The following is a 25,875-nucleotide window of genomic DNA, read 5'->3' on the forward strand; positions in this document are numbered from 1 at the left end:
ACTGGTGCCAGCTGAACTACCTCCAGATCAATGCCAGTAAAACCAAGGAGCTGGTGGTAGACTTCCGCATGCACAAACATCCTCCACTGCAACCACTGAACATCCAAGGTATGGACATTGAGGCTGTGGACAGCTACAGGTACCTTAGTGTTCATCTGAACAACAAACTGGACTGGACTCATAACTCAGATGCCCTCTACAGGAAAGGTCAGAGCAGGCTGTACCTGCTGCGGAGACTCAGGTCGTTTGGAGTGGAGGGCCCACTCCTGAAGACCTTCTATGACTCTGTGGTGGCCTCAGCCATCTTTTATGGTGTGGTCTGCTGGGGCGGCAGCATCTCTGCTGGGGACAGGAAGAGACTGAACAGGCTGATCAGAAGGGCCAGCTCTGTTCTGCCCTCTGGACCCAGTGGAGGTGGTGAGTGACAGGAGAATGGTGGCTAAGCTGTCATCACTGTTGGACAACATCTCCCACCCGATGCAGCAGACTGTGACAGCACTGAGCAGCTCCTTCAGTGGGAGACTGCGGCACCCACGGTGTGGGACGGAGAGATTTCGCAGGTCTTTCCTCCCCACTGCTGTCAGACTCCGCAACAAAGACTTCAACTGATCTAACACACACATGTGCAATAACACTAAGTGCAATACTCTTTTTCTGACAAAGTTGTATTTTTACTCAGTTGTATAAAGTATTTCCATTCTATTTTTATCCCATTGTATATTTTATTCTATTTATTCTACTGTATATAGTATTTTATTTTATTTTATTCTATTCTGTACAGTTGTGTACAGTATTTTATTCTTATTGTATTCAAATTTTGCTATATAACTTTTGCACTGTCCACTTCCTGCTGTGACAAAACAAATTTCCCACGTGTGGGACTAATAAAGGTTATCTTATCTTATCTTAACTGCAATCAAAAGTGATGTTATGCACAGATCACTTTTCCATTTTCCTCTCTCTAGATGAGTCCCAGCTGCCTGACCTTGTGTCCAGGTGATCATCTCACCGAGGAGCTTTAAGTGTTCTGAAAATCTCACCTCCATGACCTGTTTCCTTTTTACTTTACTATCTCTGCTCTTTCTTTATTAACAATGCTCATAATATCACACAATTATATTCATCACCTGCATGTTTTTATCCACCTGCTGTTATAACCAAACAATAAAAAGGATGAAATGCCTAAAATCCTTTGATTTATTACATTTTGAAACAAATCTGAGTACATCCCTAACAGCACAGCTGAGACCTTTGTTTTAATCAAGCCTTTGTATCTACACACTTGTAAAGATTCATATACAAAACATAATAGAAGTAAATAAATATAAAATACACATAATCACAGAAGATGACTAAAAAATGCAGCCATGTTGTGAATTTGCATCTAAAAACATGCATGTTTCCCTTTGTACAGGCAGATTTACAGCAGACAAAGCAACACGGGTGATAGACTTTGACTGCTCCTAAAAAAAATACCCATCAAGTCTGAAGTAGATCAGAGGAACTGTTGACAGACAGATTGACAGACAAACATACAGATGCTTGATTCATTAGTGCGATAAAATGTTCTTCTTTAACAGCATCACTTCATGTGTTTGTTCTCCAGGAATAAAGGTCTGTTTAAACTGGATCTCTCCTCAGCAACACTAGTGCTGTCATGGTTTCAAAGCTGTGCAGTAGAGACAAGAATCTGAGGGATGATAGAGAGGTGACCAAAGTTACAAACCCATCCAGCTGTGCTGGAAATGTTTGCAGAGCTCCAAACTCTTTGGCTTTCTGTAGAGCAAGTATGGAAGAAGTACCTGAGCTAACTTCAATTTAGACGCTTCCCAAAGTTTCCTACAAGTATCCAGTTTATATTTAGAGAAGCGAAGGCTCTTTATCCTGACAACTATTCCCTGGTGGATCCCTGTCCTGTGACAGTAGCAAAGAATGTGTATCAGTATTATCAAAGCCACTTCAATAACCAGTTTTTAAAGCTCTCTAGCAGTGCCAGTAGCCTCTGTCTGCTGTGTACAGAAGGTTCTATGATTAAGCACACAGCAGATGCTGCACTACAACAGTAGCAGCAGCTCAGCTTCAGTTTGGTTCAATGCCCTTTTTGACCTATGAAACAGCAGAAAATGAAACATTTCAACACCCGTTTGTTAGCGTGAGCTATTCTGCTGTTTTTCATCATTTCACAGGTGAAATAAAATCATAGTACATTTACTTCCTGTAGGAGTGATCATGTCCAGCCTGACTGAGACCATGTATTACTTATGAGAAAAGCCAACTTTGAGATTCCTAATCAGTCAGCTTTGGAGAAAACTGTGTGAACAAAGATCTGCTTTCTCTCTGAGGATGCTCCATCCTGCACAGATAATAAACCTCTGACATGAAGGGCTTTCAAGTAGTTTTTAGACAAATGGGCGTAAAAGAGATGTTAAAAGCTTAAAAGAGAAACTACATTTTCTAAGAACTGTCTGACGTTCACCTCTCACACAGTGGATACAAGTCTGCCGCTGCAGGAATAATCTTTGTGGTTATGAAACTGTCCATGTGTTTACAGAGAATGTCACATGTTCAAAGCCACCCCAGCACCTGGGGTTTGTATAAGTGCAGCTGTTGGTGGGGAGATAATCTCACTCTTCTATATAAAGAGTCACCAGGCAGCAGATCATCATGTCTTCACTCTTCAGCAGCTATGGCTTCACTTCGCGCCCTTCTGGGAGTGGTACTGTGCTCCCTCATGGTTTCTGCTTCTGAAATCCTACCTCAGGCGGACTTTGATTTACAGGGGGTAAGAGTCATCCATAATATTTTTTATTTTACCGCCCATCTATTTTCATACAAATGTCTCCGTCTTACGGAAAAAGGGTGCAGCTTATCCAACAAGGACAGGCAGGCCCCCCTCAGACAGTTTAGCAGTCTATACAGGAGGCTGACCTTTGCAACATGTACTTCTATAATGATTTCACCATTTAAGTTATTTGGTTATGTTTCACCCTGGATTTTGCCTGATAATATTTATTTTGTCCATTGCTTAAAAAAAACAACAAAAAAAACTATATAAATATGAAACAAAGTGTGAACAACAAAACATCAGCATTGGAAACTTTGATGTTTGCAATTGTTTTCTCAGGATATAGCATGAATAAAACTAATATACATCAGTGTATTATTAATGTGCACACACACACACACACACACACACACACACACACACACACACACACACACGCACACGCACAAAGTGTTACAATAAGCAGCTCTTATGCTTCTGTATAATTCTCAATCCTTTCCATTTGTGTGTCCACAGGTTGCAGGTAAGTGGTACTTGACTGGAGTTTGCTCTAATTTCAAATGGTTTGTCTGTCGCAAAGCCAACATGAAGTCCGGCACCGTCATGGTTGAGCCAACTGAAGATGGGAGTTTGAAAGTGGCGTCCTCGTTTCCTCTGTGAGTGCGAGTGGACAGACAAAGCAAATACCATTTGGATAGCATTAAAATATTTACACTGATGATTAATGTTATGTCTTTGCACCCGTAGCGATACATGTTGGAAAATAGAGACTTTAGCCACCAAGACTGACGTGCCTGGAAAATTCACATTCAGCATTCCCTGTGAGTACGCCCACAAAGACAGGAAACAGTTTAACCACCACGGTTAATCTTCCATCATCATCATCCAGTATTTTTCACATCTTTTCTTCTGCCGTTTCCCTTTTTGTCAGTCACGGGGTTTGTGACTGAAATGCGTGTGGTCGACGGGAAGCCTGATGAGTACGGCCTGAATCATTACATCAACACCGGACGGAATGAAACCTTTGTTGAAAACAAATTATATGGTAAAGTTGCATTTAGCTGTGTTCAGTAAACTGTGAAGTAAAGTTACAGCAACAGATTTACATCACGTGGTTTCACAGGACGTAGTCTGGACCTCAGCGCTGAGGTGAAGGAGAAGTTCAACCAGCTCTGCTTGCAGACCGGCATCCTTCCTGAAAATATTGTTCATCTTCCTAAAACCGGTACTTTTACATTGGTGCTGAAGTTCTACATAAAAACAGCCTGAAATACAAATTGATGTTACCTCACACTTTCCATGTTTCCTTCTACAGAGGAGTGTCCGCTTGAGTGTTTTGTCTGATCTGTTGTTGATCGTCTCACCGACACTGCATAAAGATCTGACATCATCTGTTATGGAAATGTGACTGAGCAACATCTTGAGCAGTTTTTAACAATAAAAATGCAAAAATCTAGATTGTTTTTCTTTATTATTCATCCTTTATATGAAATAAACTGAAGAACATCCAGAACAACACAATTCACACGAGTATTTCACAATTCTCCACAACTGTGATCACCTTACAATATAAAGCACCTTGAGGCGACTGCTGTTTTGATTTGGTGCTATATAAATAACATTGAATTGAAATGATTTTTTCTTTTTTATTTATTTGCTAGTTTACATGAGCCAGCGTGTCTCAGGGAAAACAATATTTAGACCTTTGTTATTTGAAGCCAAGCCTCGCTTATTATTTAGTTCTTTCTTCTCCCTCTCTTAACTGCGCTCTCTTACAGTATCCTCACCATTAACCCATCTTACCACAAGGTAAGCATGATTCTTTGTCTGGAGAAATAGTGTGTGTGACAGTGTGCAGGTTACAGATGGTGAACACTGATTTTCACTCATTTGGATTCATTAACATGCATCAAGGAAAGAACAAAACAGGTTGGTGCACATTTTATAAATCTGACAATAATTTTCATGTTGCAGTTATTTGCTACAGCCCGATGTCCAAGCAGGTCCCTGAGGTCATCTGATCAGGGCTTACTTGCTATGAAACAGACTAAGATGAGAACTAAGGCTGACAGAGCTTTTGACACTGTGGCCCCGACACGGTGGACTCTCTCCCTCATACATTAACAATTGTGGACTCAGTCGTTGTTTTTAAAAAATCAACTCAAAACTCACTTTTTTAAACTGTTTTTGGTTCAATTTCTGCCTGTTTTATATTGTCTGTTTTTCCTTTTATTATTTGTTATCTTATGTGCAGCACTTTGTGATTCTGTCTAGAAAGGTGTTATATAAATACAATTTATTTATTATTTATTTGTTTGTTGTTTTTGTTGCACACATTAAAACATTTCTTTGCACATAGTAGTAAATGATGCCCAAGGAGTCTTCTCATATCTGCCACAAGTTTTTCTGACTCCACTTACATTAGAAAAATAATGGAAGTGAGGAGAGGTAAGTGACGGGGAAAGGTAAGCGACCCATGTTGTACGTGACGTCAGACGCCGGAGATTTGGCGGAAAAAAAAGCGAATGGTTGCATAGAATTTAACAAAGTTTCTTTAAACTTCAGTATTGCCAAATAAACGAACCAACTGTCATATAACTAACAACATCTGTCCTATCATCTCTAACACCCTGGAGGACAACGAGGAGAGTTTAGACGCTCTCCAAGAATACATCGATTTAGTAATGAAGAAGGCCCAGAGCGCGTCTTCCCCAGCCAAAGCTGAGACGCCGTCATCTAAAAGATATCGCCCGGCAGACTCCCCCGGCTCAACATCGCCTGCCAGCAAAGATATCGTCGACATCCTGGAGTCAATCGATAAGCGATTGTCCAGTTTTGATGTGAGGCTGTCCCTGGTGGAGATCTTACACCGGGAATTTAAATCTCTAAAAGAATCCCTGGAGTTCAGCCAGCGGCAGGTGGAAACACTTGCTGCGGAAAACGCCACGCAACGGGACTCGGTCAAATCTCTAACCGAAAATGTGACCCAATTAAACATAGAAAATAAAAAAATAAAAGAGACCGTTATAGATTTACAAGCCCGTAGCATGAGAGATAATCTGGTGTTTTCTGGTATTCCAGAGTCTGCCGGAGAGGACCCGGAAACGACCGTGAGAAGCTTCATTAAAATCCACCTGAAGCTGCCAGAGGACACGGTGAAAAACATAGGGTTCGATAGAGTGCATCGCATAGGGGCTCCGAAGACAGGAAGCGGGAGACCACGTCCTATTGTAGCCAAATTCGGCCACTTCAAGCAGAAGGAGCAGGTGAAGAGTCGCGGCAGAGAGCTGAAAGGATCGGATTTCAGCGTGAACGATCAGTTCCCCAGAGAGATCCTGGAACGACGCAGGGTCCTCTTCCCAGTCCGACGTAGTTTTATCCAGAAAGGCTCCCGGGCTGTCATCACCGTGGACCGGCTCTACGTGGACGGACAGCTCTACTGCGACCCTGGCACCACTCCATGGCTCACAGCAAATTCAAAAGTGTTAAATGTTTTGGTGTTAATAGTCTTCTTGCAAAAGTAGAGTTAATTTTACTCTAAGCAGAGTCACATTCCTTTAATCTAACTCTGAGGTGTAAAATGATAGTAGTTAAAATCGAGTGTTAAAAATTAGTGTTTCTCTGTCAAATCTGGAGGTGTTACAATGGAAACATTAACTCTTGACCTCTTAACTCTGAACTCCTACAGAGTAAATTCACAGACTCCGCCCACAGCACGGCTCCAATCGAAGCTGAAGTGAAGCCGTTTCAGAACATTTTGCTCTACATATTTGAGTTGTTTGCCATGCTTGGTAAGTCATTTTTTCAAAGATTGTTTCAATTATTATTATGAGCTTTTACTTCTGTGGCTCTTTGGAGTTGAGACAAAGCTGTGTGAAAGGCATTAGCCATGTTGCTCGCTGATAGCATAATATTCTGTTTTAGCTAGCTGAAAGGTATTGTTTGCAGGCAAATACCACAGCCTTGGAAAAAAAAGCTTGCATGTGAATTTTCAGTCAAATGTTTGGTCAAATATACCTAAAACAATGTCTAGAATGTGAAATGTTGGTATAATGGTGCTACTTGAAGCCTGAAAACGATCGCCCATAAAAAAAAAAAAGACGAGCAAACAGCAGTAGCTGACGTCCTGACTGGATTCTACGTTAGCATAGATCCCTCCAGAGTTTTGTGCACACGGTTTAGGTAAAAATGAAAAAGGTTGAGGTTTTACATTTAGTTCAGTATTACCTGTTGCCTGTGTCCTTGTCTTTTGGGAAAATACTTTACACAAGTAATGGCTCAAAGAGGATTCCTTTTTTTTTTTTTTTTTTTACTGTGCTGCAATTGTTTACTGGATTATTTGTGCCATTAATTAGTGTCAACTAATTTTTATTCAATCTCCGCACAGGATATGCTTGTGAAGATGGAATATGGGGGAGAGCAGAAGTGCGTTGAAGTTCCACAAAGGGATGAATGAAGGACATGCATATTGTATTGAAGAAATAAGTGATGAGAATGCTGTTATTTGCATTTACCATGTCAGACCTTTTGATAAACAAAATTCTAATGAAAGTGAGAACATGTACACTGTTACATCTTTCAGAAAATGTTTTGAAATTGTGGTGCACAGTTCAGAATAAATGTTTTTCAAAAACCATTGCATCTTTTTAGTAAATGTTTATTTCCAAAAGAAATTTCTAGAAGTTCAGAACAGTAAAATTCCCGCTTTTTAGAATGAATTAGAAGATAACTCTTACGTAGTTAAACTAAAATACTCTTTGAGAGTTAATATATAAACTCTTAACACCAAGTGTTAAATTATCAACTCCAGACAGATTTGGTGTTTAACACTAAAGCAGAGTTAACGTACCAACTCTCCAAAAAGAGTTAAATTAACACTCTCTGGTGTGGACCCATATAGACACTTTAATAGTGTTGAAATCAAATCCGACAGTGTTAATTTGGACATGCTGGATTTGCTGTGCTGTATTGACCGCACACCAGATAAGAATCCGCTACACTATTCTCTTCACTCACTCTTCACTCACACTCTCTTGTATTAACTTTTGCTTAACTATGTAATATCAGTTTGCTAATTTAGTATAACGTCACCGTCACTCTCCGCCAATGCTTTAATTGGAATGTTTCCGTTTTTATTTCTTTTTCCCTCTCTCTCTCTTGTCGCGCACCTTGCTCTTTGGTTTATTTGCTTCTCTTTTCTATCACTATGTCGATCACCTGTTTCCCTATCCATCCACAAGCGACACTGTCTATTTCTACATGCTTACTCTGCACGATCACGCACACACATTAAAGGCAACACATTTACAACAGCCACACAGCACACACAGATATAGGACACACGCACACATTTGCTCATATTAGTTATTATGCACACACATAGTCAGACCTATGGAGCTTCTTGCCGCGCATTTTCTTCTCTTTACTTACAAAAAAAAAAAAAAAGATGTGTTTCCATTTTCCTCACCCATCTAAGCGAGACACACAGCGTACATCATTAGCCACAAACACACAACTATGGGCATGCTAAGATTTGTCACATGGAATGTGCATGGAGCTGGCTCTAGGGAAAAAAGGTTAAAGATACTTAACCAACTTAAAAAATTACAGGCAAACGTTGTTTTATTACAAGAAACCCACATGCCTGTCACAGGTTTGAATAAACTTAAAACACCTGAGTTTCCTAATGTGTTCTCAGCCTGTTATAATTCTAGACAAAGGGGAATAGCAATTCTAATAAATAAAAATATTAATTTCCCAGTACTCGATACAGTTATAGATCCAGAGGGCAGATTCCTAATCGTCAAACTATCTATACTTAACCAAAAGCTAGGTATTGTAAGTATATATGGTCCAAATGTTGATGACCCCTCATTCTTCCACAGTTTTTTTAGTACACTCTCCGAACACCTAGATTGCACAATTGTTCTTGGGGGAGACCTCAACCTGGGACTAAATGAAGAAATGGATAGGCTCAATACAGCAGGAGCTCAGCGTAACTGGCAGTCCACTAATATAATCAAACAGTATATGAGCGACTTTGGTCTTTGCGATGCATGGCGCTCCCTTCACCCCAACAGTAAGGAATATTCTTTCGTCTCACATGTCCATCACTCCTACTCTCGTCTGGATTATTTTCTGGTCAGTAGCTCACTGCTGAGTAACATTACAGACACTGAGATTCATCCTATAGCTGTCAGCGATCATGCTCCTGTATCTTTAACACTAATACAGATGAATAATACTACACCAAGAAAAAACTGGAGATTTAATACATCACTGCTCAAAGACGAAGACTTTATCAAATACTTTAAAAAAGAACGGACTCTATATTTAGGCTTTAATGACATTCCTGGAACATCAGCATCTGTCCTCTGGGAAGCAGGGAAAGCCATGATGAGAGGTAAAATAATCTCTTTCTCATCACATAAGAAGAAAGAAGAAAACAAAAAAATTCAGGAACTAGAAAAAACATCAAATCCTTAGAAAAAGCTTACGTGTCACACCAAGATCAAGAAATATTAAACAAAATACACAAGACAAAACTAGAATTAAATGAAATTATTAATAAAAAGACTAAATTCTTAGTACAAAGACTTCGCCTGCAAAATTATGAACACGGTAACAAATCCGGACAATTTCTTGCTAACCAGTTAAAAATCAATAAAGAAAAAACAACTATATGTGCTGTTAAAGATTTATCTGGGAATACAATATATGATCCTAAAAAAATAAACAAAATTTTTAGGGATTTCTATGAAACTTTATACACACCACAAATAAACCCGTCTAAAAATGAAATTGATCAATTTCTCGACAACATAACTCTTCCAAAATTATTGGCCACTGACGCCAGGTGAACTCCAGGAATCTCTGATAAGCATGCCCAATAATAAGGCTCCTGGTCCAGACGGTTTTCCAACAGATTTTTACAAAGAATTCTGGACGATTCTGGCACCAGTTTTTCACAGGATGTTGCAGGAAATCAAAGAAAATGGTAGACTACCACCAAATATGAACTCTGCAAATATCAGTCTCTTACAAAAACCAGGCAAAGACCCTGTATTTCCTTCAAGCTATCATCCAATATCGCTTATTAATGTAGACCTTAAAATAATCTGCAAAGCTCTCTCAAAGAGACTGGAGAAAATAACCCCCTTTTAATTCATCCTGACCAAACTGGTTTCATAAAAGGTAGGCACTCATCAACAAATACACGTAGATTACTTAATTTAATAGACTACTCATGCAGTAAAAACCTTGAAACCATAATATTTTCTTTAGATGCAGAAAAAGCATTTGACAGAGTTAACTGGAAATTTCTAACTGCGACTTTACACGAATTTGGTTTTGGACCCTCTTTCATAGACTGGTTAAAAATATTATATAACTCCCCAACAGCTTGTGTCAGAACAAATGACGAGACATCCTCCAGCTTCTCTCTTCTGAGGGGCACCAGACAGGGATGCCCACTCTCCCCTTCACTGTTTGCAATTTTTATTGAGCCACTAGCAGCAGCAATTAGACAGGCTACAACAATTAAGGGCATAAAATGTAAGAATGTAGAACATAACATCAGTCTCTATGCAGATGATGTGTTACTTTTTCTCCAAAACTCACAAACCAATATCTCTGGGGTAATTGCATTGATAAATTCTTTCTCAAGTGTCTCAGATTATTCAATTAACTGGTCAAAATCAACAGTCCTTCTGATTAATTGCTCCTTCCATAATTCTTCTCCTTCCCCACTGCAATGTGGAAATATAAAATATTTAGGTATTAATGTCTCTCCTAAACTTTCAGAATTAACTAAATTAAACCACATCCCACTTTTAAAGACAGTAGAAGGCGACCTGGCTAGATGGAAATCTTTACCCATATCACTCATGGGAAGGGTCGCCGCTATAAAAATGATGGTCTTGCCAAAAATAAACAAATCAAATCTCAGGACATACAAAAATTTATGGATCGCATTAAATCGGTGGACCAACACATTGAATTCACCAGGGAAAATATGAAAAATGGCAGGTTAGCCTTCTTAGACTGTGAGATTTCATCATTAATAGGGGACATCTAAAAGCTGATGTGTTACAAAGGTCTCTCCCTCCCCCACCTTGGTGCCTATGATCACATCACTGTTATGCTAATGCCAGCATACAGGCCCCTGGTCAAAGTCTCTATACCAGTTTGCAAGCAGGTACATGTGTGGCCAGAAGGGTCCTTAGAGGCACTGCAAGACTGCTTTTCCACCAAAGACTGGGAGATCTTTAAACAGACCGTCACACATGACAACACCACAGACTTTCAGGAATATACCGAAACTTGCCTACATCCCAAAATGCATCGATGTCACAGAGACCAGGACTACCAGTGTCCGAGCCAATCAGAAACTATGGCTCACAGGTGAGGTCTAAAGGCTCCTAAGATTGAGAAATGTAGCCTTCTGAGCCGGGGATTAGGTGAGCCTAAGAACAGCAAGAGCAAACCTGTCACGTGGCATTAGAGACAAAAAGGCAGTACTCCAGGAGGATTTTGCAAAGCTTCAGCAACAGTAGAGATACTTGGAGGCAGTGGCAAGGAATACAAGCCATCACAGACTACAAGCCCACTCTACAGACCGTGGTGACACAATCCCCAGACAGTGTGCGGAGATTCCTTGCCAAAATCAATACACGCAAAGCTCCAGGTCCTGATAACATTCCGGGACGAGCACTGACGGACTATGCTGAGGAACTCACAAATGTCTTCACAGACATCTTTAACACATCATTTGGGTCAGGCTGTCGTTCCCACATGCATTGAAGCCTCCACCATCATTACTGTACCAAAGAAGTCATCTGCCTCCTGCTTTAACGACTACCGTCTGGTTGCACTCACCTCCATCATTGTGAAGCGCTTTGAACGGTTAGTCGTGTATCAAATCAAATTATCTCTTTCCCTCAACCTGGATCCATTTGAGTTCGCATACCGGTCAAAATGCTCAACTGATGATGCAATTTCAACTGCCCTTCACTCAGCCCTCACACATCTGGACACTAGAGACTCATACATTAGAAAGCTGTTCATAGACTTCAGTTCAGCATTCATCCCCATCATTACCCAGTGACTCATTCACAAACTGGATCTGCTGTGGATCAGCACCTCGCTGTAGTGATGTTCGATTCGTGAACGAATCGTTCAATACTCGAGAATCACTTTACTGACTCGTGAATCATGATTCACAAGCCCAACTGACTCATTGACTCATCCCTGTTTCTGTTAGCAAACTAATTCACTTAGTAGAAATATATCTAGCTTATAATTAAAATTGCGGGGGGGGGGGGGGGGGGAAACAACAGCCAGTTTCTTAACAAAAGCATTTCTGCTCTGAACTGAAAGAAAAAACCCTGAGTAGAAGCTCACATCAAGAAAATAGCTCCTCGGTTCACAGTAGCATCGCTCTGCTAACATGCTAACAACACATTTGAGCTACTCACCCCCTCCCTTCCTGTGTTGAATCGTAAGCGTAAGCAAATTACTCAGGACTCGCTCACCCCCTCCCTCCTGTGCTGAATCATAGAGCGAGCGAACGAATCACTCACTCACTCACCCCCTCCCTCCTGGCTCACAGCATCTTCTTCTTCTTGGTTGGCAACCAATGTTAAGGCGCATTACCGCCCCCTGGCTCACAGCTCAGTGGACATTTAGATGAGAAAATATATATTTAACACATTTAAGGAAAATACTTAAATGTGTTAACCCCCTCCGTCTGTTTCTCCTCAGCTATCGGCTCCAAATCCATCTGCAGCCGCTCCGCCTGTTTCCCCCACGCCGGCTTACACAGAACCTCCAGAGCGATCGTTACCAGCGCCGGAGCCTTTCTCGGGTGAGTTCGATAAATGTGGTGTATTTCTGACTCAGATCACCCTACAATTCCGTCAGTTACGAAGAACATATGAGACAGATGGGGCCAAAATTGCCTTTATGGTTCAATTGTTACGTGGGTCGGCATTAAACTGGGCGCAAGCTGTTTTAAGAACAGCCCCAGATATTTCTTACGAGGACTTCCTCACCAAATTTAAAAGTGTTTTTGAAAGAGGCACCGGAGCGGAGGCAGCTGCCCACAGACTGTTAAATTTGAAGCAGGGGAGGCGGAGTATGGCGGATTTTTCGGTCGAATTCTGGACCTTGGCCGAAGAAACTGGCTGGGGGCAGTCGGCATTGATAAGTACTCTCTTGAATAATATTTGTGATGAGTTAAAGAGAGAACTGATGATGAGAGATGTTCCTAAGACCCTGTCTGATGTGATTACACTATGTGTGAAGTCAAAGGAGCTTGCAAAGAAAAGCGTCTGGACTTCTTTAAGTTGCTTGAAGACGTTTCACCTCTCATCCGAGAAGCTTCTTCAGTTCTAAGGTCAAATGGTGGAGAGTCCCAGATATAAACCTAGTGGGAGTAACCCCCCACAGAGGGACAAAAGGACCCCCTGATAATCCTCTAATCGCCTGAGCCAAGGTGTGAAACTGGGTGTGGGTCCCAATCAGCCAGAGTTTCGGGTGTGTTCATTGTGAAACCTGGCCCCACCTTATCATGCGAATTCCTGAGGTCAGATGGCCCAGGATGTGAGTGGGCGTTAAGGCGTCTGGGAAGGGATCTCAAAACTGGATTATAGATGGCAGAGAGTTGGTGTCATAAACCCCCGCCTCTGTTCAAAGATGGTCGCTCACATTGGACATAGATGGCTTCATCAGGGGGTCCTTTTGTCCCTCTGTGGGGGGTTACAGAACCGGACCCCGGAACGGGACCTCCAGGGTTGCTCTTCGTCCCCTCCTCAGTAAGGTCACGAGTGTTACATTGGGCTCATACGGCCAGATTCACTTGCCACCCGCGGGTCCACCGCACTATTACCTTCCTCCAACGTTTCGCCTGGTGGCCTTCCCTTGCCAAAGACGTCCGTGAGTATATTTCCGCATGCTCGACCTGCACTCAAAACAAGAGCGTCCATCAACCACCCTCTGGCCTCCTTCACCCTCTGCCGACTCCGAGTCGCCCTTGGTCGCACATCGCTGTTGGCTTCATCACTGGTCTGCCCGTCTCGTCAGGTAACTCTGTTATTCTCACCATTGTGGACCGCTTCTCCAAAGCTGCTCATTTTGTCGCCCTCCCTAAGCTCCCCACTGCTCTAGAGACCGCCCGGCTGCTAGCTGACCACGTGTTTCGCCTCCATGGAATCCCCACGGACATTGTGTCAGACAGAGGACCGCAGTTCACGTCACGTGTCTGGAAGGAGTTCTGCAGTGCCCTCGGAGCTCAGGTCAGTCTCTCCTCTGGTTTCCACCCACAGACAAATGGCCAAACGGAGCGTGCCAACCAGGAGCTCGAAGCAGCTCTCCGGTGCCTGGTCTCCACTAACCAGTCAACTTGGAGCGAGCAACTGTCATGGATTGAGTATGCTCATAACAGCCTTACCTCCTCTGCCACCGGTGTGTCCCCTTTCGAGGCGTCCTTGGGCTATCAACCGCCACTCTTCCCAGCTGTCCAGGGTGAGCACTTTGCTCCCTCTGTCCAACAGCATCTTCGGAGGTGTCGGCGCGCCTGGAGAGCGACTCGGGCCTCCCGTCTCCGCACGGTGGAACGCAATAAGCGCCTGGTGGATCGCCACCGGACCCCTGCTCCCACCTACACAGCTGGACAAAAGGTTTGGCTGTCTACCAGATTCATCCCACTCAGGTCTGAATCCAAGAAACTGTCTCCCACTTTCATCGGTCCCTTTGATGTCGACTCTGTGATTAACCCTGTCTCTGTCCGCCTTAAACTGCCCCGAAATATGTAGTTCCATAACACCTTCCACGTGTCGCAAGTGAAGCCGTGTCTCTCTAGTCCTCTGTGCCCTCCTTCCGGACCCACTCCACCCGCCCGGGTCATTGATGGCCACCCGGCTTTCACCATTTCGAGGATCATGGATGTCCGGCGCCGGGGGCGCGGTCTGTAGTATCTCGTGGATTGGGAGGGCTACGGGATGGAGGAGCGTTCTTGGATCCCGCGGGCGGCCCTCTTGGATCGGGGTATGGTGCGGGCGTTCCATGCGGCTCACCCTGATAAGCCTGGGGGTCGCCAGGAGGCTCCCGTCGGGGGGGGGGGGGGGTACTGTCACGGCCAGGCGGATCAGCTGCACGCTGATCAGCCCTCTCTGTTCCTCTTCCTCTTCTCTCTCGCCGGGGCGGAACTCACTGTGGGTTCACGCCCTCGGCCTACGCCCTCGGAAGATGAGACCCAGGTGTCTCATTAAGGGGAGCAGCATTTAAGCCAGGAGGTGACTGCTGTTTGTCACTGGATCGTTGTCTACCACGCGTTAGTGAAGTCAAGCTACAGCAAGTTTAGTTAAGAGTGTTTTCCTCTGTGCGTCGTTCTTAACCCTGTCTCCCTGTCTACAGAGCTTCCTGGATTTTTCCCCGTGTGATTCCCGTGTGGCAGTGTCGGAGTGTGAGCCTGTGATCCTGTGAGTGGATATTCTGAAGAACGCGTGCTTTCCCTTGGACTTCCCTGGAGACCCCTTCTCCCCCCACTCAGCTGTATATAACACCCCCCCCCCCCCCCCCCCCCCCCGCACATTCTTGTATATACACCTGGTGACTTGTAAATAAACCCTTCTTGTGAGCATTAGAACCGGAGTCCTGTGCTTGAGTCCTCCTCCAAACCGTAACAGAAACTTCTGGTTTCAGTCTGGGGATTAAATTGTGTTAAAATGTACAAAACAGTGATGTCCTGTTTTGTGACGAGGACCCAGGCACAGAGAGACTTGATGAATTTAAGAATCTTATGATTTAATAAAGAAATTTGCAGACTTGCACAGAGGGGTAAAATTATGATGACTGATAAAGGAGACGAAGACAACAGACGATGTTGACAGGGAGGATGCAGGGACTGAAAGAGGCAGGGAAGAAGTCTCATTGTGACGAGTAAAGTCTATCTTGGCTGGCTGGGCAGCTCTCTGTGTGCTCAGCTCCCCCAAAGCTCTGATCCTAGAATCGCCCCTGGCTTTAAGTAAAGCTTCAAACGCAAGTGGGATACTTAGACGTTTTGTTAAGTGGAGCTCCCTGTCAAGCTGCGGGGAGCGCTTATAAATGAATTAGGGCCTAGAAATTTGATCGCTATCGGTGAGGGCGTTCCCGAAGCGGGTAAAATTGAGGGTGGGCGAACCTGGGCCTTAGAGGCTTTTAAATTAGTCGAAAAGTTAAGTGTACCGGTACTGAGGTTTTGAAGATGAAGTGAAGTTGTGATATGGAAATGGAAATAATTTATCTTTATTGGTGTCTTTATAAATGTGTGAATGTATAAATGAAGTGTAAAATTGTTATTTGGATGAATGATTTAAGGTGCATGTAGTGGCGGCACTCCGTCTCTATTTCACTCTTCTGTACCACCTTTAGGAGTCAGTCCGGCAACATGCATTTGAAACGCGAGCAAGTCCAGGTACTTTTCTTGCAAAAAATATGTTTATTGAAACTTTTAATTTACATGGCAAGACTCGGTCAAAAAACTGTGTTCCTTCCAGCTTATCCGACTCCCCAACTACGTAATTACAGTGTGCCGGAAGCCCAAAATACTAAAAAGCGCATTAGAATGTTGCACTTCTATATTCTATACATTTAACAAACAGTATTTTAAAATCAACTAGAATTATATTCTTAACATCAAACATATATATTTTTCCTCTAATCATTTTACCAGTACCAATAAAATTAACCTTTAATTGGCTTTTACATCATCCGGCCCCTAATTGGTTAGGTGAGAGAACTAAACAATTACTAACTTACACATTAATCATTAAGAGCCAACCTAATTGTAATTTCCATGAACAAACATTCTTTCTCTTCATGGATTCTTGGATGAAGCCTCCTCCAGAAGACACAACTTGTTAGCAGGTCTTTCCAGGATGTTGCTTTTAGTTTTTACTTTCAATCTTCGGACTGTTCCACTTGAGTCTGGCAACGTCTCAACCACTCTCCCCATGAGCCAGGAGTTGCGTGGAGAAGAACTGTCCACCAGCAGCACAAGATCTCCGACCACGAAGTATCTTCTCGGTTTCAGCCACTTCTGGCGCTCTTGCAGAAGTGGAAGATATTCACGAGTCCTTCTGGTCCAAAACAAATCTGCTAGATATTGAACCTGTCTCCATCTTCTTCTGGTGTATGCATCATTTTTGTTGAAGACACCTGGAGGCATGAGGGGCTGTGACTTAAGCAGCAACAGATGGCTCGGCGTTAAAGCTTCAACGTCATTTATGTCTTCTGAGACGCTTGTGAGAGGTCTGCCATTAATGATGCTTTCAATCTCACACATTATCGTATGAAGACAATCTTCATTTGGCACTTGTTCCTTCAAGAGAGCGCTGAGAATTCGACGCACTGTTCGAATTTGTCTCTCCCAAACTCCACCTTGATGTGAAGCAGCCGGGCTGTTAAAAATCCACTTTATACCTTTTGGTTGTAGGACTCTTTCTATTTTGTCGTTATCCAGTCTTTGAATGGCTTCCCTCAACTCCCTTTCCGCTGCCACAAAGTCTGTGCCATTATCTGACCTCATGATGGTAACTTGACCTCTTCTGCAGATGAAACGTCGAATCGCGTTGATACAGGAGTCTGTGTCAAGACTGTCTGCAACTTCAATATGCACAGCTCTGAGAGTGAGGCAGGTAAACATGACACCATATCTTTTGACAGTACCCCGGCCCCGCTTGACATTTAATGGGCCAAAGTAGTCGACACCAGTGTTTGTAAATGGAGGTTTGTCTGGTAGAAGACGGTCTTCAGGTAAGTCTGCCATCTTCTGCTCACCAACCCTTCCAGAAATCCTACGGCAAGTTTGACATTTGTTGATTATCTTTCTAATTGCCGAATTGGCTTGAGGAATCCAATATCTGCATCGCAATTGCGCCAGCACATAATTGCAACCACATTGACCGGTTCGTTGATGGATGTCTCTCAAAATGATTTCAGAGATTTTGCTGTGTTTAGAAAGAATTGCTGGTTGTTTAGCATTTTCTGGCAAGCCTGATTTATTGAGTCTGCCGCCAACTCTCAGCATTCCATCCCGAAGAACTGGGTCTAATTTGAACAGCTGGCTGCTACAACTGAGCTGTCCTCCCTCCTGTAGGATTTTGATCTCCTCTCCATGATGTTGTTTCTGGCTGAAACGAACAATTACTGATTCGGCAGCCTCAAGATCCTCCAAAGCAAGCGCTTTCTTTCCCATTGCAGATTTAAATGTCCTCATGTGCACTTGCAACTTTAACTTTTGCTTTTCAGGATCATTTTCATTTTTCTGGACTATTTTTGAGTACTGTTTTCTTTCTTCTTTTAACATCCACAGCACGTTCCTTAGCTTCATTATCCAGGCTACTGCTCTTTTCAGTTTATTCCAGTCTGAATAGTAGTCTATCACACTTTTCATTGGTTCCATGCCTTCCTCAACTGTCAGTATATTAACCGTTGCTGAAGTCTTGACTTCTGGATCATTTTGAAGGTTTTCCTTCTTTCTCACTGGCTGTTCTGGCCATTTGTTTTCATCTAGAAGATAGTTCGGCCCGTGAATCCATGAACCTCCTTCCAACAGATCTTTTGCCTTTAAGCCTCTGCTTGCTTGATCTGCAGGATTTTCTGCCGATGTCACATACTTCCATTCCGATGGCTTGGTTGCTTCTCGAATCAGTGAAACTCTATTTGCAACAAATGTTTTGAAGCGAGATGTTTCGCTATCAATGTATCTAAGCACAGTTGTGCTGTCCGTCCAAAAGACTGATTGTTGCAGAGGAACTTGAAGTTCTTGTCGCAGTAATCTGTCCATCCTCACTGAAATCACTGCTGCAGTCAGCTCAAGCCTAGGAATTATGACTTGCTTGAGCGGAGAAACTCTTGATTTCCCAATGAGAAAGGCACAATGTCTCTTGCCTACTCACATGGAAGTTGGAGAGGAGTACAACATCTTCTTTCCATTTTTTCCAAATTTTTGCATGCTTTTCATTGATCTGCATTCTTTTTATATAGAGTTACAGAGGGTCTATAGACTGTAAATATAAAATAAGAGTTCGGTTACGTTGTAGAAACAGATGAAAATCCAGTGAAATATAAAGTGTGTGTGTATGCAAACTGCCGTGTGTGTGTCTGGCAGGAAGTGAAGCAGGAAGTGCACCAGCAAGTCTGAATATAGCTTGTGAGCTTGTGACATTGCAACATGAAAACAGAGGAATTACAGACTGAATGTATTAAGAAATAGTAAGGAAAATGATATTAATTAAATGTTTCAGTGTGTCAATACAGGTGGACTCTTCTCAACTTGAAAACATGAGTACAGCGGCAAAATGATAGATTAACAGAATTGGGACGAAAAACAGGCCAGGCTTTGGCTTAAAAATTTGACAGCTTCACCTCTCATTCTGTCCTTATCCTGAGAAGAAGCTTAAAGGACAGTCAATCTCCTGATGAAGACAGAAGACAGACAGAGCAACACCGTGTACTTGAAGAATTAACAGCAGTCAAAAAGACAGTGCAACTGACCTATAACACTATAACACTGAACTAAAACACAGAAGACTCCAGCAGCAGCATGTAAGAAAACACTTGATGGAACATGCACTCTGAATTACAAGCTGGGAAGTTGAACAGTGAGATGACTGTGTGAAAGCACTGGACAGCACTGGACACTGAGTTTCATATTTGCCATGCTGGGAGTTAACCTACAACAAAAGACTGAAACGATCAAGAGAGAAGGAATGGAGAGAAGAAACAGCGTTCGAAACAAATGTATCCATATATTTCTGTGGTGCTGATACTGCACTGAGCGGACAGCTCCTGAAGTGTTTGAAGTGTTGGAATGTGGAAATTTTAACATCGCTTGAAAAAACTGCCAGCTAAAAACGTCCCTCTCACCGGTAGGCTAAGGTATTTATAGCCAATTACAAGTTGAATCTGGTAGTTGGGGTTGTTAGCTAAGATACTGTCATTAAGAAGTGGAACAACTAATGTGTCTATGCGAGCTAATTTGTGATGTGCACCGCTGGCCTGGCCATTTATTTTTTAATGCACCCTCTCAGATTAATTCACTGTGTGTCGTGCCCAGGGCTGGACTGGGACAAAAAATCAGCCCGCGCATTTTGACTACAGACCGGCCCACCAGGTATTAAAGCCATAAAGCCTTTGAACGAAAACAAACGCTGTTGTGACAGTGATGTACAGTCTTGTTGCTACATGTATGATTTCTATACATTTTACATCAGATGAAAACTTTGGTTGTAAGATTCAGATAATTATTTAATAAAAGTGAAACTTTTTAAATGAGAATAAGAAAGAAAAGTATTTCTTTGTGCCCCCCCCCCCCCCCTCTCCCTGTTAATGCCCTACCTTGCCCCCTGGCAAAACTTTGCTAGATATCATGACCAGAAGCTTTTACAGCTGTGGCTCCAGTAAACATCCGCTGATACTAGAAATTAATATTAAATAAATTCTAAGAACAGCTGATCAAGCTTAAACATTCTGCTGTTGTTTAGCTCAACGTCTGTTGGTTTCCTCTTTCTGCTGCAAAGTGAGAAATAAACAAGCAACAGACGAGACTTGAGTCAGAAACGCCGATCAGCTGATCATTGATAAGTTTCATGATTGAAGTAGCAACAGGAGAGGGATAGAATGAGAGAAGAAGAGGCAGCTGACAGCGTAAAGACAGAATAACTCCAGCTTTGTGTCTATTTTTTTCATTCTAGCTGAAGTACGGGACAAACTGTTCCTTTTCAGCACATTACGAAACGCGTAATATTTTCTCCGATTCGCAATTTTTAGAGAAATTAGAATTATTAATTATTTAGAAATTTTGAGAATAAAGTCAACATTTCAAGAAAAACATTAAAATTCAGTTTTGAGAAAAAAAGTTGAAATGTGAATATGACAGTTGTTCTTCCAAGACAAATTGCCACAGCTGCTATACCCACTACAAAATGGCTAGTGTAGATAAGTTGTTCAAATCGTGCTTCAAAGTGCTAGTTACAAGGAAATTATTTCCTTTTTAGGTCATAAATACGGTGTAGCGATAAATTTAAGGATGTTGAGGAGGCTTTGCAGAAAACTGCAAGAATGAACAAAAACAACATTTTTCATTTGTACAAAATTAAGTGGCTGGCAGTGGACAGATGCAAGGGGATCTATGGCCCTAATACTCATTTGTAAGATATGACATCTTCAGTAGTGTTGAATTAACTAAAATAAAATAAAAAAACAAAACAAATTTAAAGCAATTGAAGACAATACATTTGCTGCCACTTACTGACTCAAAATCATCCTGATATTATGAGTTATAAAACTATACAACAATTTTTAGAGAGGCAGCCAGAAAACTTTATAAAACACATTGTCAATTGTATGTGTCTCTTCACTGTGGACTCCTGTTCCTAAGTTAGTATTTGCTCACAACATACTGGAGCCACACTCCACCCCTCTCTGTTTCTTCAATTTCAGTTGAACTATAGCTTGTTTGCATTTAATATAAAAATGTGACAAACTGTAACATCAGTAAATACTTGATAAATATACAATTACAGTATCATAGCCTGAATACATCTACCTTCAAGGACTGCACATGCGTAAGAATTTGTATTTATCTTTAATATTAGAGTCAGGGATGTCCTGCATTCATCTGATGCTGTAATCTATTTGCATATGCTCCACTGATACTACTACTAGGCTGTAGGAAAGAAAAGTGTCTGGACTTCTTTAAGTTGCCTGAAGATGTTTCACCTCTCATCTGTCAGGCGTTGTGTGGAGGCGAGGAAGAAGGAACCCAAACGCAGGACTCGCAGGTAGGTGAAGACTGGTGAAGGTTTATTATAAGGAGTGGATGAACAGAACAGAGGTAGAAAATGGCTGGCTGGCTGGCTGGACGAATGACTGAAGGACTGAAGGACTGACTGAATGGCTGGCTGGCTGAACGCAGGCGGAAACGACAACATAACATCAATGACACGACAAGGGCTGAAGGGAAGAGAGGGCTTAAATACATAGACTGATGAGGATGATAATGAGAGACCGGTGAGTACACAGCTGAACATAATCTGGCTAATGACACGAGACGAGTTGACACAGGAAAAGCAGGGAGTGAGAACATGGAAGTGGCAAAATAAACTGAACACGAACATGAACAAAACTGAAAACACTGGGTCACCGACCCAGGAACCCTGACATCATCCAAGAAGCTTCTTCCGTTCTTCACGCCTTGGCTCGTGTAATTAGGTAGAGGATCAATTGGGGTCCATGTCCCTCTTGGGGCACACTCCCATAGGGCTTAAATCTGGGACTCTCCACCATTTGACCTTGGAACTGAAGGAGCTTCTCGGATGAGAGGTGAAACATCTTCAATCAACTTAAAGAAGACTCTTTTCTTTCCAAGCTCCTTAGGCTATGATGACCTGGGTGACTGAGAACCTTCACAAACATATAGATCTAGTAACAACGTAACACTTGTGATAGGTTTGTAGCTTGAACCTATTCGCTGGAACGTTGAAGACAATATAATTACACAGCAAGCAAGACACGAAGTAGGCAAAGTTCTTCATGTTTCTCGTGCACGGGAGAGAACCGGACAAACGCCGTTCCTTCGCTTGACCCCAGTTGCTCTCTCCGTTCTCCCGTAACACTGCTCTTTTATTGAGGTTACATGAATATGCATAGGTTCATTAACATATGACGTCTACATACACACAAAGAGTACCGTGTGTGTGTATGTGTGTGTGTGTGTGTGTGTGGGGTCAGAGTGTGACCCCATAAATGACTTCCCTAAACCTGCTGGTCTGGAAGTCCACCAGTTCATCTAAACAAAAGGCACTTAGCCTAAAACAGATATAGCCACGTTAATCCTACCATAAAACAATAAAACAAGGTACGACCTCTTCTCATGCTCCCAGGATGTAGGTGTGCATTCCAGTGTGGAATACACACCAAGCCTTTGCAGCCTGTTAAAGATCACACATCCTATCACTACACAATCGATTATGCACCTCTAAGCATATATGGTTAAATATTTCTAAGCATAAATGACAATCAACAATACAAAACCTAACAACTTGCAATGTGTGTGAGCACATTTTCAACCGATTTTACATCTAGAGATAAATTCCATATATATTAACCATGCACATGGTCTGCAATTCTTGTAAATGAGATAGTAAGTAGTCATCTGTTAAAATGTTATGGGTATGTTGATTTAATATTTTATACAATAATGCCAGCCAAACCTGCCAATGTTGGCTGAGCAACAAAAATATGAACACCAAAAAAGGGTTAAAAGGGCAGCAGAAGCAAGGTCTGCTAATCAGTACACCTTGGGTAATCGATCTTCATGAGGTGTGACCGTGTCTATAAAAGCAGAAATTTTAACAGTTTATTGGTTGGTAACACAATGCAACAATTTACTTGCACCGTGTTAATTTGAAAAAAAGTTGAATGAGTTTTCTTTGTTTGGGCCTTCAAGGACAAAGACGGGTTAGGTTTAGGAAGTTACATCTGAACTAATCACAAGTGTTCTGGAACAGCTTCCTTTCCACAAATGATATCAAAGTAGTAGCTGATTATTCAGGATTTTGTATGATAAGGATTTTAAAATCAATAATGCAATTTAACAGGGAGCATATGGGCAGAAATCTGTGCCATCAGAAACTGAATTTGAATAAGTTAAATTTGAATTTGAATTGCTCAGATTGAATCTTTTATGCTTATTGTAGCTGCTAGCTAAAAACGCTAATTTAGCGTAGTTTGCCCTGAATTCAGCTTTGACAAACAAATATGATCGACTGTTTCTAGTAGAATTCCAAAGTTGTCATCTTGGACCCTCTCAGAGTACCCCCTCTGTATGCTTGCAGAGACCCCTACAGTAGGGAAACATGCAAAACGGTGTCCAAACCTTTGTGTTTTAGCTTTATTTATGTCTTACACAGCATCCCAACTCTTTAGCTAACTTAATAACTTTAGCTAAAGTGAATAGTTAGTCTAATTCATTAGTGCAACATTACTGGATCACCTCTGTTTGAAGTGATATAATATGATATACAACTATCACTGTGTTTATTACATGATCATTACATGAAGGAACCTTTTAAAAAAACAAAAAACAAATGCGTCCATGCTCACAGGTGTACACACGGGTGATCACACCCACAAACTACACCCTTTTTGGCTCCTACCTCAAAGCACACTGTGTTCTGTTGATCTTATGTGCTGCACAATAATGTTTAACATTTAGTATTTACTGTCATATTCCCATATATCATTGTGATGTTGTTTATTCTATCACTCTTGTTCTCTTCTGCTTGTTTTCTTTTTTCTTTCTCAGCAGGTGACCCAGGTGATTGATATATGCATTTTTTTCTTCTTTTTTTTCTTTTTCTGCTCATTCTGTTGGTTTTTGTTTTTTGCCCTTCTCCCCCGTCCCTCTTCTCAGCTGTTTCTCTTTCCCTCTTTCTTTCTCCCCTTCTTTCCCCCAGTCAAGTCTGTCCCATATTCAGTAAGTGAAAATAAAATAAACAATAAAAGGTGAATCAAATGGACCATTATGGCAAGGCTGGGATGGTCAGTTTGGTAAAGTAAATCCGTTGGGCATCTTTCTTTGCCTTTAGACAACAATTCTGATGGCAAAAGAACCATCAACATTGACATACATCAAAATTTTGCTGCATCTTTTCTGTGTAGTTTTGATTATGATATACTGTAAGTGCTCTTGTCATGCTACCTGTAGTTTGATTTATTACACCGTTCCAATGTACCGAAGAGAGAATTCAAATTATGTGCAAACAAATTTTAGTATCCAAATCAGGGTCATTAGCCATGTTGGTGTGTTGGTGTCCGAGTGCACAGTATATGTGATTGGTGACAGCTGTTGCTGCAGTCAAACTATTATTGATAGCTTATTTTTAATTAAGTTCTTTGACAACAAGCTATTTAAACTATGCAAAGTTCTACATCAACTAATTCAGTTCAGGTTCATAAGTGTTTTATCTTGACAGCTCACTAAATCAAAGGTCAAATAATAGGTTTATATAAGGTTTTATATAAGTTTAACCATTAAAAAAACTTTAACATGTTGCGCATTTTTTTTTCTTTTTTGTTGTTTTTGTTGTTTGTAATCACTGAAATTAATGGAAAAAATTAAAAGGAGAATTGTGTAATGAAAATGTGACAACCATGCTATCATAGCTGCTTTGCAGTGAGGTAAAAGAAAATGATGTGCAAAAGTGGTAACATAAAACACTCTAAATACAAATTACATCTAAATGACAGAAAAATAGCTACAACATTTTATTTTAATGGTATAAAATCTCAACACACACAATACATAATTATGCCACTACAAAGAGATATAGTTATTATTTGCAAGAGCAAACAAACAAATAACCTGGAACATTTTTGATTTTTAGAAGTCAGGAAAGTTTTCAACGTTATATATGTTAAACATCAATATGTATGCTTTATTGTTGGTGATTGGTGGTTATGTGCCAAAGTAAAGATGGATGGATGGATGGATAGAAATGTAGTTTAATGTGTGATTGCAGTCTGAAATTAAAGCAAAAGTAAAAATAGGCAATTGTAGTTAAAAAAAAAAAAAAGTTCCCATAAATGTGTGGTACTTGTAAGTTTCTTTGCTTTCACTCTTCTGTCCAGTTCATCCCAAACCAGCTCGATGGGGTTTAAGTCTGCAGACTGTGCTGACCCTGGATCCAGCAAAACAGCCCCAGACCATCATACTTCCTCCTCTCCTCTATGTTTGACAGTTGATGCCACACACTGTGGAAACATCCTTTCGCTTACTTGATGCCGCACAAACATCCTTCATGATGAACTGAATCTTTCCGATTTTGATTCATCAATCCATAACACTTTCTTCCAGTTCTTAGTAGTCCAATGGCAGTTTTTCATTGCCCAGGCAAGCCTCTTTGTCTTATTTTTACAATGGCCCAGGCTGCAGCTCAGATTCTTCTATTTATAATTGTAACTAAGACTATGACCACTGTAAAGCTGTTCATAAAGCTGTTGTCCTGTGACTCACCTATCACATAAGCTGTTAACTCTCAGAAACT

At 41.6% G+C, this 25,875-nt stretch overlaps 2 protein-coding genes across 2 annotated transcripts; both read left to right on the forward strand.

Annotated features, from left to right (window-relative positions):
• Nucleotides 1-2,620: 2,620 nt before the first annotated feature.
• On the forward strand, nt 2,621-4,241 carry LOC147335044 (lipocalin-like). The gene is made up of 6 exons (XM_086275556.1): nt 2,621-2,782; nt 3,302-3,441; nt 3,533-3,606; nt 3,717-3,830; nt 3,909-4,010; nt 4,101-4,241. Exons 1-6 carry the CDS (start codon nt 2,687-2,689, stop codon nt 4,127-4,129), a joined length of 555 nt encoding a protein of 184 aa, XP_086131682.1. The 5' UTR covers nt 2,621-2,686; the 3' UTR covers nt 4,130-4,241.
• A 133-nt stretch (nt 4,242-4,374) lies between these two features.
• LOC147335045 (uncharacterized) lies at nt 4,375-12,074 on the forward strand. The gene is made up of 3 exons (XM_086275543.1): nt 4,375-6,267; nt 6,474-6,576; nt 7,173-12,074. Exons 1-3 carry the CDS (start codon nt 5,470-5,472, stop codon nt 7,217-7,219), a joined length of 948 nt encoding a protein of 315 aa, XP_086131669.1. The 5' UTR covers nt 4,375-5,469; the 3' UTR covers nt 7,220-12,074.
• The last annotated feature ends 13,801 nt before the right edge of the window (nt 12,075-25,875 follow it).

Source organism: Aulonocara sp. 'chitande type north' Nkhata Bay, linkage group LG3 (genome assembly GCF_057382095.1).
Source record: "Aulonocara sp. 'chitande type north' Nkhata Bay isolate Kocher_YH1m ecotype deep benthic linkage group LG3, A_spYH_male_GT1.1, whole genome shotgun sequence".
Lineage (NCBI taxonomy): Eukaryota > Metazoa > Chordata > Actinopteri > Cichliformes > Cichlidae > Aulonocara > Aulonocara sp. 'chitande type north' Nkhata Bay.

What these genes read in the sequence shown, in the direction of transcription:
- LOC147335044 (XM_086275556.1), top strand. Translation starts at nt 2,687, where the DNA reads ATGGCTTCACTTCGCGCCCTTCTGGGAGTGGTACTGTGCTCCCTCATG. An exon ending in ATTCACATTCAGCATTCCCT is followed by an intron (nt 3,607 to 3,716) that starts GTGAGTACGCCC and finishes CCTTTTTGTCAG; the next exon opens with TCACGGGGTTTGTGACTGAA. An exon ending in TGTTGAAAACAAATTATATG is followed by an intron (nt 3,831 to 3,908) that starts GTAAAGTTGCAT and finishes GTGGTTTCACAG; the next exon opens with GACGTAGTCTGGACCTCAGC.
- LOC147335045 (XM_086275543.1), top strand. Translation starts at nt 5,470, where the DNA reads ATGAAGAAGGCCCAGAGCGCGTCTTCCCCAGCCAAAGCTGAGACGCCG. An exon ending in GGCTCACAGCAAATTCAAAA is followed by an intron (nt 6,268 to 6,473) that starts GTGTTAAATGTT and finishes GAACTCCTACAG; the next exon opens with AGTAAATTCACAGACTCCGC. An exon ending in TGAGTTGTTTGCCATGCTTG is followed by an intron (nt 6,577 to 7,172) that starts GTAAGTCATTTT and finishes ATCTCCGCACAG; the next exon opens with GATATGCTTGTGAAGATGGA.